At 38.5% G+C, this 16,203-nt stretch overlaps 1 protein-coding gene across 1 annotated transcript in view; it reads left to right on the top strand.

Annotated features, from left to right (window-relative positions):
- The window catches only part of gucy1a2 (guanylate cyclase 1, soluble, alpha 2), a 45,188-nt gene extending 33,831 nt beyond the window's left edge, over positions 1 to 11,357 (top strand). The window contains exons 8-9 of the mRNA XM_074641865.1: positions 7,961 to 8,115; positions 8,235 to 11,357. Coding sequence (XP_074497966.1) covers positions 7,961 to 8,115; positions 8,235 to 8,454 — 375 coding nt within the window. The 3' untranslated portion in view covers positions 8,455 to 11,357. The remainder of the gene's footprint in view (positions 1 to 7,960; positions 8,116 to 8,234) is intronic.
- The last annotated feature ends 4,846 nt before the right edge of the window (positions 11,358 to 16,203 follow it).

Here is a 16,203-nt window from a genome sequence, read left to right as displayed (position 1 = left end):
TTCATCTCTTTTTGGTGCAGAGTTCTGTCTCCAACTGTACGTTATTGCTTGACTCCTGTATGTTTTGCATACTGAGTGTGTGCATGAAAATGTGGTATACAGTTCAGGATTCCCGCTGGAAAAAAGGTAAATTGTGTGTCCAACTGCTGATTATAACTTTAACCTATGTGAACTGCAGTTCTGTGGTGTTTTTTTTGGCACAAATCAGCACCTGATTGTGACTGTTTGTCTCTACTGTTTCAAATTTTTTCCCCCCTAACATTGCGGCATCCCTAATTACCACGAAGCAAACGTACAATCAATCACCTGCTGAGCTGAATCACACAGAACCTGACACATGTCAGATTGTGATTGGTTTAAAGAAATACAAACAAGCCAGAGCGTTTTTTTTCCCCTATAGCAGAATGACAATGTGTGGAGCCAGACCTTTCTCTAGCCGTGACACAGCGCTGTGGAGATATGATTGGCATAATTTCCTATACTTTGGTGTTGGATATGGATGGATGGATGGATTGTGGTAAATGGGAAGATGGATGATGTAGGTATGAGAGAAATTAACTGACAGATGGGTGAATGATATTTAAAAAAATGGATTAACTCAATCTACTCAATCATTTTCATAAAGACAGACACTGATTTAAAAATGTCTCACTGTTGAAAAATCAGGCTTTTGCTATTAGCTTTGTGTTACTTGGGGTCTTCGTTCCCATAGACTATATATAAGAAGGGGACGTAGTCACCGTGACATCACACATTGGTTTCTAGACTGCCATTTTGAAGCCTCGAGTTCGGCATTTTGGCCTTTCTCCATGTTGTTTTTTTGCAACAAACACAAGGCGTTCATCCAGGAGACCGCTGTTCGTGTCCCGTGCGTCACGATACAATCAGCTGTTCGTTCATGTCCCGTGTTCACAGCGTTCTGTGTCATTTTCACTGTACAAACGTAGTAGTTTTAAGCCCAACCATGTTGTTTTTTCCTAAACCTAACTCTAGTGGTTTTATTGCCTAAACCTAAGTAAGTGTTTTTGTTTACTTCACAACATCAAGCCCGTGTTTACTGCGACCGAAAAGAGTGACGCCGAGGGGTCTGACAAAGCTTCAGTATATGACGAGTTAGGATGAGAATGTGTTGGGTCGTTCCATGTGCACACCATTATTGCATACAACTCTGTGTTTGTAGTCTGAGGGAGACACCGATCAAGATTCAGATTAAAAAGAGAAAATGCTCATCAGCTAGTTAGTGTTTAGGGAATACGACTTATTAACACATCGACTAAGATATTCAATAAGACAATAAGTAGGGTATTTATGTGCACTGTGCATTTCAGTGACCATTAAGTACAAAAACCACACACTGTGGTACCACGTTCAATGTGAATTGGCAATTGTCATCCCAGTGTCTTGCATGACAAAAGCCAGAAGACTCTAACTACTATAATCAATCATCTAATTTATTTTTAATATGTTAAAATTCCTGCAATTCCTGTAGCTTTAAGGGGTTAGGATAATATAGAGAGATTCTCTTTAACAGAGAATAGTTATGAATCCTGGGTGTTAATTGTTCAGTGGAGGGCGTTTTCATGAAATGAGGCAAGAGACATGGTGCACCTTAATAGTGTGTCTCTGTTTGAGTTATGCCTATTCTCTCCCAGTCAGCTGCATGTGTCATTCAATTAAAAACACTGTAGAATCAACAGTAGAGCTAAACACAGCCTGCTGTGTGCCATATGGTTATGTGTGTGTCTGTCCATTAGGGATGTTGCGCTAAAACATTTTTGACGGCGTTCCGAGTCCTTTACTATTGGGTAATACTGATCCGATACTCATATTTACCTAAATGTCGATTAAATATGTATTTAAATTTGGCACATTTTATGTGTACTAAAGGCCTTGGTTCAAAACTTAGTTGGGTTGATCAGCTGAAATTATTAATATGATATGTATACAAGTCTAAATGGAAGAATGTGACTCCTGAATTGACGTGGTTGTTGTTGCAACAACAAAAATCCACTCTTGGTTATACAGTGGCGTAACAGAGGGATGCTTCTTCTCTTCTCTCTCTTAAACAGTTTTAGGCGGACTACTGACATAGGCTCGCAGAGAGTACACAAACCTACAACAGCCAAGTTTAATTTTGGCCCGTCATCAATTTACTCACAGAATTAACATTAATAAGTGACAGCTGATATGACCTACCACTGGTGGTCATTTTAACCGGTGAAAACGAGGGTCAGTGCCGGCTAAAGATGAGAACCTCAATGTTTTGTACACTGATCTTTGCCAATGAGAAAGAGAAAAGAGAAATAACGGACTCAATACTGTCAGAGCTTTCAAATGTTTCCAACCCAGGTGTCAGAAGTTCAGATCAAACTGCATCACCGGTGCAACCAAATCATTTTTCACATTCACACACTTTAATTTTCTCTCCGATTTGCAGTAAAATGCACTGTGGAGCCTGGCTCTCTAGTGTCCATGGATGTTTCTTAATGCATTTGTGTTTACAGTGGGAGATGATTGTATGTGCCTATGTGTGCCGTGTGGGTGTATGCATGTGATGTTTTGTTCTATGTTTTATGTACCATATGCTTCTGAGTGTTTGGTGTTTGCGTGTGTGTGTGTGTTGGTTTTTAACTGTCTATAAGCTTTGTTACTCTAGTCTACTCTCTCTCTTCCTCTCTCTGCCTCGCACATTCCCTTTTTTTAATTCTGTCCTCGTTTTCTTTTCTTCCTCTTTCTCCATTTTATGTCGTATCTAGATGAGCTGTGGTGTTTTGGTTTAGCTGTGCTCACTGTGTATCCTTACACAACCTCCCAAAGGTTGCTTGGTTGACATTATTGCAGGAAACATTTTATTCTCAAAATGGGTCACTCTTTTCTTTAGTTTATGTCCCTGAACAGCATGTAATATATCAAGTTCCTTTTGGTTTGTTTTTTTACCCTCATGGTTTATTTTTGCATGTTGGCTTTGGGGCATTTAAAACAGTTTTGTTGCTAGAGGAAAATCATGTGTCCCATTTATCAACTGCAGTAAAATGGCACACACTAACAAGTTTTAAAGGTAGAACTGCACATGTTGCTGTGAGTATTGATCCACCTTCAGACGGTTATCAGCTGCTCAGATTATTAAAATAAGATAAGAACGTCATGTTCATGTCATGTGTCCATGTGGAACGGCATTTAACACTATTTGATGTACTTATGGAGTTAGATAGAGCTGCTCTTTTGTGGAAAAAAAAGATGAGTATATTAAGTAGGGAGGGAAGGAAAGAGGCACAACGGAGGGAATTGAGTTCAAACCACTCATGTTAATTCAGTAGAATGAAAAGGGAACACAGGATATGATTTATTTATGTCTATCCTCAGTCCAGTCTCTGTCAAGGTCGGCCATCACCCTTTGGCTGCATTTGGTAGCTTTATGGGCCTGAGTGCTAACTTGCAATGTCACAAATATGAGTCAAAGTCATTAAGTTGCATTTAAATTCTAGATGAATTGCTGTCATGTCTTTCATTTTACTGTATTCAGTCATATTACAGGCTGGTGATATTCTATATATCTTTCTTACTGTGAACTACTCTCATGCAATAAAGAAAAAGACCCTTACAAGTTCACTACAATGCTCTGTTGTTTCAGGAAATGACTGAGCCTTTTAAAAATATTAATCTACATATTTTATATATTCAGAAACATTATATGACTGCAACAGACATGGGAGGTAATTTGGGAAATATTAAACTTAAACTTTATTACAATCGTCACATACATACAGGTACGCTTTGACATGTGGACAGGAGGAGCCAGGGATTGAACTGCCAACTTTGTGATTAAAGGACGACCCGCTCTATTTCCTGACACAGACTAACACGTTGTTGGTTTTGGTCTTTTTTTGTCGACAATAAAAAAAAGTATAGAATAACGGCAGCCTTATCCTTTTAACATTACAACTTGAGGTGAAATGATTGAACCTGTTTTATCTATTTTTGAGAAGACTTCTTTTTTATTTGCCACCAAGCTGACTTGTTTAAAAATACACATTGACACAGATAGGAACAAAAGGTATATGTGTGAGAGAAGTTATAAGACAGATAGCTGCTGAATAACAGACAAGACACTGTTCTGTGAACTGCCGTGCTCCTAACATTGTCCACTTGTCTCAAAATAGAAAAGCCTTGCCAAGAAGTTTTGGCCTGCTCTCTTGCTCTTCCACTTTCTCTCTCTCTCTCTCTCTGTCTTCCCCTCTTTTTATTTCCCTCACTCTCTCCTCTGCAGCCTCTCTCCAACTCATTCCTTTTATTTTCCTCCTCAGTTTCTTACTTTATTTTCCTCTCAGTTTTTATTCTTGTCATGCTTTTTCTATATTCTGTGCTCTCTGTTATACGCTCTCCTCTTTCTTATCCCTCCTCGCTTCATGTTGGTGTAAAGGGGAGTTATAGAGATATTCAACACTTCAGCATGATAAATGCTGTTCAGTGAGTGCACTCAACTCAAGCCAATGTTGCACTGTTATGCAAACTAGCATGAGAGCTGTGAGAAAATGTTTAGTGAGAGAGAAATGGGAGACTGGTCCGGGGACACAGAGAGAATATACAGGAAAACGTAAACTTTAGGAGAGAGATGTCAACAGAGAAACACATATAGAAACCAAACAAACAATTTTTTAATCTATATTACTGCTTCCATTTCAGACCTGTATTGTGATTTTTTTGCATGTGTGTGCTTGTCTCTATGAGTGGGTGTATGAGTAGGTGATGTGGATTTTAGGGACGTAGTGCTAATATTGTTAAAAAATGTTTTTATGTTGGCTTATGTCCACCAAACATACATTACACCAGCAGTATCTGAGCAATATCATGGATTCAGAAATGATCAGGGGCTTGTCATGCCAACCAAAAGTGGCTGCTTTTTCCTGACTACATGTTCATCTTGCAGTTGCCAGCACCTTCAGCTCTGCAGTACACAGAAGCTTGACTAATCGATTAATCGTCTGATTGTTTGAGCACTAACAACGCTTAAAACAACCCTTTTCTTTGATAAAAGTCTACCAATGCTTGTGTGTGTGATATGGTTTGTTTACAGCAGCTAAAGTACACTCAGTTACCACTTTCCTAGGTACACCTGGCTGAAACTAATAACAGTCTTGCAATAAATCCCCCCGTCATGAAGGTTATAATGTCCACCTTTACTCTGATTTTTAACGTTGGATGGCTGTGTGTCTGACCTCGCCGGTCGAGGTTTCACTGCGGGGCCGCAGGTTTCCACTTGACGCTGCTGCGCCGCACACCGGCTGTGACCGCTCCGTTCTCTGCATGGCGATGCCTCATAAACATTATGGTACCCTATTAGCATTGGGTTTAAATAAGTATTGCCAAATAGGTGCTTTTACTTTTTCGCTTTGACACCAAATCCTCTGCCATCGTCTTGTCATCTCTCTCGTCCCGTGTGTGTGTGTGTGACTCCTGCTACTTTATACGGAGCATGAACACTACTTTCAGTTTCAGTTTGTAGCGCCCGTCACCTGACCATGTACTGATAACACAGCGCTGATACTTGAAAATTCATTAAATGGGTTTCATTTCTTTAAAAAAACAAAACGACGGTGGGGACGGAGGTCAAGTAATGTAATCGGTGTATGCCCAAACACCGGTAAAACCGACTACCGCGGCAAGTCTACTAAATAACAATACCACCTCTCTGTATAATGCAGTACAGTTCAACAGCACCACAAACTGCATTCTCCAAAATGATCACAAAGTTGAATCAACACCTCTCTATATGTTATAACCTTCATGAATGTAGGATTTATTACAAGACTGTTGTTTCTGACTGGATTAGGTTTAGCTAGATGTACCTAATAAACTGGCAACTGAGTGTACATGAAACAACTCCATCTCTATCCCCACCTCTGTATATCCTTCTGTCAGCTTGGCCAGAGGCTACAATGTGATTGGCCGTCTGTGCTGCTGCGCCATTTGCTCATTGGCTCGCTGAGGGCCATGTGCTGCGGATGCTGACTCACAGCGAAAAAGGAGGGGAAGAGTGTATGAGCGTTACTGTGTCTGTGTTTTGAGACTAAGAAATAAAGAGGAGAGTGGGCGCTGGATGCAGATTTGTTTGTGTGTGTGTGTCTGTGAGTGGTTGTCTGTTGTAGAGACAGACAGACAAGTGCATGGCCATCTGTAAGCAGTTTAGCAGAAAAATAGGTCACCCTAGTGCACCTACCAGCCTTTTCTCTCTCTCGCGCTTTCTGTCTCGCTTTCTTTATCTCTCCTCCTGAGCTGTCAAGGTTTTGCCATCTAATTATAAGTTTATTTTTGCGTCTCTCTCTCTCTCTCCATTGTCTTTCTTTCTGTCTTTCTGTCTGTCTGTGCTCTTTCTACCTCACTACCCCCATTGCCTGTTGTTGCCATGACTACCTCGCAGTGTGCTGACATGCACACAGTAGCGTTGGATACCTAGGTGATGAGATGCTCAAGTAGATCATTAGAAATCTACCGGGTTCCTCTAGCTTTTGTGTGTGTGTGTGTGTGTGTGTGCGTGTGCGTGTGTGTGATGACTTGTTGTTCCCAAATGGAGGAAATCAATAGTTGTTCGAGTGGCCGTGAAGTGGCGTGGTCAAATTGGAATGATGGCTAGATAGCTTTCACTCTGCCTCCAGCCATTAATAGATTCATACTTCAGCTAGATTATAATATGAGCAGCATGTTGCTGCCCTATATCTGCTACCAAGAGGAGATGGAGGCAATTATTTATTTGATTAATTTTCCTCTCTCGCTCTTGCTATTTTAAGATTTTCATCAAATCTGCTGCCACGGGATATCAGATTAGATAATAACAGCTACACTAATATAGAAGTTTGATTGCCACAGTGCAATTTCCATTCAGCGGATCAATGCGCACACAGCACTTGTGGTTCAAAACAACATAGCCTTTGTGCTGCGGCATAGGCGGCACATAAATGAATGTGATCAGTTCAGCAGGGAGATAAGATTTATGAATATGAACATTCACAGCAGTGCCAGGTATGTTACAAGTTAGTCATTTTAGATGCCAGGTGCCGATGTGTTTGCTCACATTGCTTACAGATCTTCGAAGCCAGATATGACAACGGTCACTGTGAGATAAGACTACTGCAGATAACAAGCATTTTCTTATTGATTCATCAGCCAGTTATTTTCTCTATTAATGAATCTTAATGTGTATATAGTCAGAAAACAGTGAAGCCCATTATAATTTCCTGAAGCTCAAAGTGATGTTTTAAAATTTGCATGTTTTATCCGACCAACAGTCCAAACCCCAAAGATATTCAGTTTACTATCATAAAGACCAAAAATAAATCATCAAGTTGGAATCAGTGAGATGTTTTGCATCTTTGTTTAATAAATGACTTAAATTATTCATTGATTATAAAAAAAAATTGCAAATTGCTTTTTTTGTTGATCAATTAATCAACTAATTATTTCATCTCTAGATCAGGCTTAGTTGATGAGCAATTAAGCTGTGTGCACTTATAGTGTAAAGAAATTCCATTTAATTTATTTGTTCATGTCATAGGGATAAAGCACATCAATGAACATCTGTATAAAAGATAAACATGCCGCTGTTAGCAAGAATGCAAATTTACGTCCATAGTGTCTAGGCAGTAACAAAAACAGAACTATTACAAGTGACAATATACAGATAAAAATATACAATACACAAGTAGAAAAGACAAAATACATTATATGCAACATGTAAATTAATAGGGAGAGTGTGTGTATTGAAAATACAGTAACAACAGCAGCAGCATTACTTCCATTTTCAGGCCAAATGCATGTGTGTTGTCAAGAAATGTACATGAAACACAATTTAAACTGTTTGTACTTTTAAAATCCTGCTGGTTTTTGTTGTTGTTCTGATCTCTCTCCCTTTCTACCTTTCTCTACGATATTCTCCCACCACCTTCTTCCTCCCTTTCGTTCTCAGCTGAGGATAGGTATCCACACAGGTTCTGTGCTGGCAGGTGTGGTCGGAGTTAAAATGCCACGTTACTGCCTGTTTGGGAACAATGTGACACTGGCCAGCAAGTTTGAATCGGGGAGCCATCCGAGGTGTATCAATGTCAGTCCCACAACTTACCAGTAAGTCACGGCACTGCACGTACACACAAACAGATGTGATCTTGTTTTTAACTATGCTGCCATGACAATAAATGCTTTTTAATGGTAATTTATTTAAGCTTCTCTTCTCTTCTCAACAGGTTGCTGAAAGATGACCGCTCCTTTTCATTCGTCCCTCGCTCGCGGCTGGAGCTCCCAGATAATTTTCCCAAAGAGATCCCAGGGACATGTTACTTCCTGGAGGCGGGGACGTCTCACAGCCATGCCTCTTTGACCAGCTCTCGCTCCGCTCCCCCGGCCTCTATGAGGAAAGTCTCCTACAGCATTGGGACCATGTTTCTCAGAGAAACAAGTTTGTAGGTCCCGTACACAGATGTTCAATATGTGAGAGGCTGGATTTGAACCTGTGGAACATGCAGGAAACGGATCACACGGATCTTTGGATATGCAAATGCATTCTGTGAAAACTTGGATTCAGACCTGTGGGATTACCTATATAAATGAAACTTTAAAAAAAATGCTCTCATCGTAGGTGAAAAAGAACAACATGCCCTCATTTCCCCTGAGCGAGAGAGATACGATTCAAAAGACTCGAGCAACAGCAACTGCGCTAGTCTCACATGGACCCTTCCCCGGGGAAGTGTACTGATGGGGTCAATTAGCAGAGAAACCTTAATATAAAACGTAGTGATCTAGCTGGATTCCTCAGCTCCATACCTGGTGTTGACTTCTCTCCAGTGGTCCTCTCTCCCAAATGGCACCCTGACGTGGGTCTAGAGGCAATGCTAGGAGAAAGCCTGGAGAGAGACGATTCACATGTTGCACTCATTAGCAATTAAATTGCGCAAACAGAACAAATCCACTTTCCATTAACAAAGTGGATGCAGAGGAACGAAGTTGTATGAACTTTAAGAAGATGGCAACATTGTCACAAATGTTTGCTGTGCATCATGGCCTCTTGTACAAGGAAGACCACTACTGAAGAACAATACAACTCCCCTTCTTCCCCTTCCAACTGTCCCTAAATCATGTCATGCTTTACCAAACATACTTAACATCTGCTGCTCATTATCCATCTGACAACGTAGGACCAGTCGGTCGGTGTGTGGGGAGAGACGAATGAGAGGCTTAAACAAGCAGATTTGGTTTGAAAAAGGGGGTCATCAAAGGACAAATGCCAAAAAATGAAGTACTAAGCTGATCTTAGAACCTTTTCTGCTTCTAACCCACAGCAAACTATAACCACCCAGCCATTTCATTGCAGGTAATGTGTGTAGGACTGATAATTATTCCCAGCTCAGTGCCTTTTTACTGCTCAAATCAGGACAAAATACAAGATGGGTTCATTTTGAATATTTGAAAAGAAAAGAAAAACACAAGGAGCGCTTCATTTATCTTGTGTTTCTACTTGTTTTAAGACATTTTTATGACACTTTATATACACTGGAGAGTGATAGATTTGAATGACATGTGCCAAAGGTTATGAGCCACATTTGCAAGTCACGACAGGCGCCTTATCGCACCACGCCACCAGGAGTCCCAACTAGTTGTGTCTTTAATTTTTTTTCACGAGTGACTTGCAAGATAAATCAAGCGCTTCTCAAACAGTTCAAATATTTGAAATTCTACTCATCTGTTTTTTTTGTCCAGATCAACCAATAATACACACAATGTAGTACTACTAATATAGTGCTATACTAACTTGTACACATAGTCACAGTATGCATGCTTGACACGGTTCACATTTACATACATAATCTTTTTTAATTGCATTGTTTTTACCACATGGATATAAACGTTAACACTAGCCCGATGTAAATGTAACCATCAGGATTCAGATTCAAGTCTACTAGATTGCTGGTAGACTGAGTATGATTTACTAGAAGAAATTATTTACTAAAAGAGGAAATATCAGGCCTTCCAAACACGTCTGCGTAGCTCAGTAACCCAGTACATGGGAAAATAAGTTTTGTCTAAGAAAATCTTCATTAACCGTCATCATAAAGGAAGTGAAGGGTTGAAGTTGGATAGTCTTTGAATATTTTATTTTATATTTTTGGATACTTGTTCTCTTTGTTTGCTGACATCAGTGAAGTACAAATCATACTTCAAGTTTGAATATTTGGCTGTTTCAGGCCCACAAAGAAAAAAAAAATACTATTTGTAGGAGACATTAGATGTTGGTAGAAGTGTTTTATTATCAAACAAAGTACACAGATTTATGAACATCACATCCTAATTTTAATTCATTATTGATGACAAAACAAATTCTGAAATAATCTGGGTTGTTTAAATTTCAATAAGTGGTACTACCTGTGATATACTTTCCTCAATTGTACATCTCAATATGGCTTCAGTCAAAACATCTTAATAACTATGGAACTATGGAACTATGGATTCTGATTCTGATTCTGATTCTGATTCTGGAACAATGGAAAACTCCAGCACAGGTTTTAATTCACTTTTAAATCACAAACCTCCACCAGGAATGGAAAGGGAATAGCATGATGCAATTTCACTACATCTTGCCAAATGACATACTGGCTGCTGAACCTCTGAAAGATCAAATAAAATGTGCCAATTAAATTCTGAGACGCCACCAGCAGCACAGGCTAATCTTGCTCAAGCAAAGGATTCGGTTCCTGCTGTCGGCTGTGTACATTCAGTTGTTAAAGGGCAGGACTGGCACATTTTGACAGCCAAACACTTTGTCAACTCACTGGCCTTGGCGGGGATTCAACGGGAACAATGTGCTGGCTTTAGTATGTAAAGCAGAGCTCGTAGGAAAACATCAGAAGGGTAAATTACTTGGGACACGAAAACTAATGCCCACCTGGCCGAAACATTCACCCACTAAAGGGAATTGTGCTCTCTAACTGAGATTGACACCAGCATAACAAAGCAATGTGCCATATATGAAGAAAGGATGCGAGGAGGGCAAAATAGAAATATCAAAAAGATTTCCTTTCAACCTGCCAACGTTTGAACCAGAGATAGTTTACAAGTGCTAGATTACAATAGGTCATTATTGTCATAAATAACTATAACAACTGTCATCAGATTCTCTGACAGCAGTAGCTGTAAAGGACCTGATCAATTTTGGCAATGAAAATAGACATTTATGATAATGTTTTTTTTTCAAACCCCCCAGAGTCTTATCCACATTTATTGTAAATGAAAATATAATTTATTTTCAAAACCGTTTCCTGTCGCTTTAAATACAATATGCAGTATAGAATTAATAATGGAGTAGACAACAATAACACCTAAAGATAATCAAACACTTGGAAGCATAGTTTTTAGCCTAAAAATATCAGGAATTGTAACACAAAGAAGATATGTGTATTAACTCCTAATTAGGTGCCATCGTTTAGTGGGTCAGCCTTGTAATCTTAAGCCTAGAGAATTTATCTACAGTATAAATTAATTTAGAGACAAGTTGCAAATCAAAGTTCAGTAGATTATTGTTTTGTTACACCTCTTAGAAAGCAGCATAATGTTGTTCACATTTGAGACCAAAAGGTCTGTAACATTCATGTTTTTTGTGACATTATAGAGAACCAGAATCTGCAACACCTACCCGGGACATCAGTGAAACGTACATCCTGTATATGTACACTTTCTCTTTAATGCTGACATGCCTGCCCAACAAAAGTCCAATAGGTTCAACGTACTTGCCAAATACACTAGAGAATGGTTCATGTTTTACAAAAGTATAAATATAATATAATAATTTGGAAGACTTCATGGATCATTTTATAGAAAACAACAGTTTTTCAGAGAGGTACCTAAAGAGTCTATAGCTCTATCTTAAATTTAAAAAATCCCATGTGGAAAAATGAACCCATAAGCAGTCCCTTGTGTATAACCTTATTATAGTGGGTCAAACTAGGAACACAAGTAACAATTTGATGTTTCTCATGGAAGTAGATGTATTGCAACACAGCCTCATAGCGTGCAATTTCCACAGTTAGAGTACACTCGGTAACACTTCACTTTACAGGTCCGCCAATTTCATGGTAATTAGGTGGTAATTAGCAAATAACCATTTTGAAATTTCTTTGGAATTACTGCCAAATTACCCCCAAATGTATCGAAAATTACTTTATTATAAACATTATTTAATAATTATATGCTAAAATAGCATATAATCGTTAAAATAGGGCCCTTAGGCGCTGCTCTTCATCGGAGATGGAAAACCAAAACTAATAGAAGACACTTCTGATCAGGAACAAATCTCACCATAGTGTGACTTATTGTCTACACAAAAGTAACCTGGTAGCTAATGTAATGATTCAGGGAGTTTTTTAAAGAAATTTCAAATAAGTTATTTGCTAATTATTATCTATTTATCAGCAGACATGGAAATAAAGCATATTAATCAACTTTGTATTCTTTTCCTGGAAATGTATTAAATAAATGACCAGCTATTGGGAAATAGTGGAATATAATTATTAAATAATGTTTATAATAAAGTAATTTTTGATAAATGTTGAGTTAAATATTGGGGTAATTTGGCAGTAATTCCAAAGACATTTCAAATAGGTTACTTGCTAATTATCACCTAATTACCATGAAATTTGCAGACCTGTAAAATGAAGTGTTACCGTACAAAGTACCAAGTAAACATGATTAGATACTGGAATAATTTTGAGGAAGTGCCATTTAATGATTCTCAATTATAACTAAAATATTAATAGTGATAGTCATGGTTGCTAGTTTAGCTGACTACCTGCCATTGCAAACCTGGTCTTCTGTGTTTAACCGTACATAAAAAAAAAAATCATTGCATTGTATCCAGCAGTAAAAAACAACTGAATTTCCTTAGGGTCCCCATATTGTAGATGAATCACTCTTAAGTGTATTTGACAGTTGTGTTATTGAGCCTGGGGTCATGTTTTTCTAACACAGACTTTCACATATAGAGACCATCCTGGTGATATTATACAACAACACATACATGCATTAATGTGTACTTAATAAATCTATTGTAGCATAAATGTAGTGCAAGTGTCATTTACATTCAACTTCAGCGCTGCCTGAGTTCTGCATCTCGGCTAAATATGGACACTACACCAGCGTTACGCCCACGCAACTTGTGTCCACCGCTCATGTCTCCAAGTCTTTAAATTCTCAGCATAATATTAAACGTTCGGTCAGATCTTGCAGTTATGAGGGGTTGCAGGTACTGGTTCTCTACAGTGTTTTTGTCATAATGGACCATTACACTGCAGTGCATACTGTAAGTCACGTACTCATACACACAGTTACAGTGGCAATACAAGTGAGCTGTATAAACTGTGTCAAACAAAGAACATAAGCAAATGTTGTCACGAGTCTGAGGTAAGTGTGTGAGGGTCCAATGTCAAGTGATACAAAACCAAATACATCTGTAATTCCAGCAGCTGTTGTGTGTGTGCTTGCCTGTGTGTGTGTGTGTGTGTTTCAAACAATATAAGAACATATTGAGTTTGCAGATGTACAAACCTAATAATTTGTTAATAAAGGCCTATTGTACCTGTAACAAATCTGTACAATTTAGATCTATTTAATATATAAAACTGAAAAAATGGAAATTGTAATAAAATTAGCAGATTTTTCCTTTGGTATAATTCACAAAATGATTTGACGTTATCAAATTTTTCACTGCTTTGTTGCTTTGTTGTTTTCTATTTCAGATACTTTATGTCAGTATATGTGCCATATAAAGCCAGGCTGGTTTTCCCAACATGCCAGTGTCCCACAAAACCTTCCCACCCTCAAGTAATGTCTTTTTCTTTTCAAGAATTAAGATAAAAATTGTAGATTTTTTCATTGACACTATTGTACTTTTTTTTATTCCACATCAAATCTTGAATGGTTTTCTTAAATGATGGATTTATGAAACATTTTCTTCAGCTGAATGAGCATGACGCTGTCATTTTTATTGAAAAACACAAAGTTGCTTAACAAATGTTTTTTGCAGGACATTGTTGTAAACTGTCTTGTTGCCAAGATCAACTTCACCCCCACTGACTTGCAGTACAACGGGTCTAAGCTGATGGGAAACTAGTCCCCATTTGTTTAACATTAGCCTGGTTTTAACAGCAGAAACAAACATGGTGGATGCTTGCCATCCATGTCCAGGGTCCACAAAAAACCCCAGCCCTCCTAAAGGATGCACATAACTCCACCAATCTCAGTCTATAAAGCTTCACCCACATGAGAATAGTAGCTTCCATAACATTTGTTCACCAGCTTGGTTTAAAACTAATAAAATATTTGTGACATTTAAGAATTTCACTGGGATCTCTCTCAGACGGCACTTTGGGAACCACTGGGCGATGTCACGTGTCAAAGATCTGGTCGGTGTTTTTGTACTTTGATGTCATGTTTTAAGCATACAAGAGCTGACCCTGGACATGAACCCTGTTTGACCCTGTCGTTGGAATCAGGTGTGTATGTGGAAGAGGCTTGATGACAGCTGTGGTTTCTGACTGACATTAAGGGCACATCTTCTGTCTTATATGATGTAAATAAAAAAAAAACACCAAGTATCTTTAATAAGGAAGAAAGACTGTGGCTGTTATTGTACATGCATGTATTTACACATGTATATGTGACTGATGAGCGTGTGTGTCTGCGAGGATGCATTTGAATGTGTGACAGTGATAAAAGTGGGGGAAAAATCATAGTTATATAGATCAAATTTCAAAATTAAATTAAATTCAAATTTAAATTTAATTGAATATTAGCATATTCACTCTCTTTTAGCTCTGTTTTTGGTCTCCACCAACTCCTGAGGGAAATATCTGTCTCTTTAGCTGCTAAATGCTCCACTATATTCACCAGCTAATCTCTAACTGTCTGTTTTCTGTTTGGTGCTGAGCGGGTAGTGTACAGTGGGTTCTTGGAGCTTTTTCCACTGAAAACAGCTGCCTGTTGTAGTGGGAAACGATGCTATGAAAGCAGTGAGAGGGAACCAAAACAGTAAAGTTGCAGGCCAGACAGCTAATCAATGAGCTGAAACTCACTATAAAGCTCTATAAAGATACGGGGAGCTGCAGATTCAGGTGATAATTCTCTGTAGGCTTCATCATCATGAATGACCCCTTTCACATTGTCATTTGATGTATTGTTAGTGTAAAAATATCCAGATTAATCCAGAGTAACCTTAACTGGTTTCTCATACATGGTTTTAAATAGATCTAGATTTAACCTAGTCTTGAATCCAATGAGCTGCCTGAAAATTTAGTTCCTATAGGGCTAGACAAATCTCTTAAGACCTTATTTCAGGCATTTAACTAAAAACGATAAAAAAAAAAACATTGATTTCCAGACAAGGTAACCGGAAGTGCTAAAATGCTAAAACTCATTGCAGGGTTTTAGGACTCATTCTTGTAGCACTCTTTTACGTTGACTATTTAAAACGTAAGGTTTAAGTTCCTTCTTGACTGTCAAAGATTTAAAACAATTTGTGCAAGTTGGTGGAAATAATCTTGGTCTGTTCTGTCTTTGTAGGTTTCAGCTAGTCTTCAGGTGTGTCCCAAATTCAACAGAGTTAGTGTGAAGTAAACTTGTCATTTTTTCCTGCTTTCACTATTTTTTTATCAGTTTTTTACCTCCAATTCCACCAAATGATCTGCATTTTCTTATCTGTCCCAGCTTTCATGAGCACCTTCAGCACTGTGCTCATGCTCTCACTAATGACGTCTAACACAGGTGGTTGAAATGAATCTTGTTTAAGTCTCTAGTACTCACTTGTAGAGCACTGATGAATGTGTAAAAGATGCAAGCCAACCAATTTGACTGTTCAAGGAGGTCTTTCAAACTGTGTTGATAATTTTCAACCTGCATGCAATATGCAAAATGAAATTGGTTGCCATGTAAACTATGGTAAGCAGCAGAGGTTTTTTTTCTTCGCTGTCTCCTGTTATTCTTGTGCAGCTCTTTGTAGAAATCCTCTCAGACAGAGCTCCTTCATTGGTAAATTAGTAATAACAGTCAAGTAATACTTAAGCCAGAAACCTGCAATGACAATTTCAATGATGTTGTTCATTTCCCTCCCTTGTATTCTCATAGTTCACCCTCTTCTCTGTTCATCTTTATCTTCTTGACTTACCTCCAGCC

Source organism: Sebastes fasciatus, chromosome 7 (assembly GCF_043250625.1).
Source record: "Sebastes fasciatus isolate fSebFas1 chromosome 7, fSebFas1.pri, whole genome shotgun sequence".
NCBI classification, from domain to species: Eukaryota; Metazoa; Chordata; class Actinopteri; order Perciformes; family Sebastidae; genus Sebastes; species Sebastes fasciatus.
The sequence above is the reverse complement of the archived record's forward strand: the minus strand, read 5'-3'. Positions and strand labels throughout refer to the sequence as shown.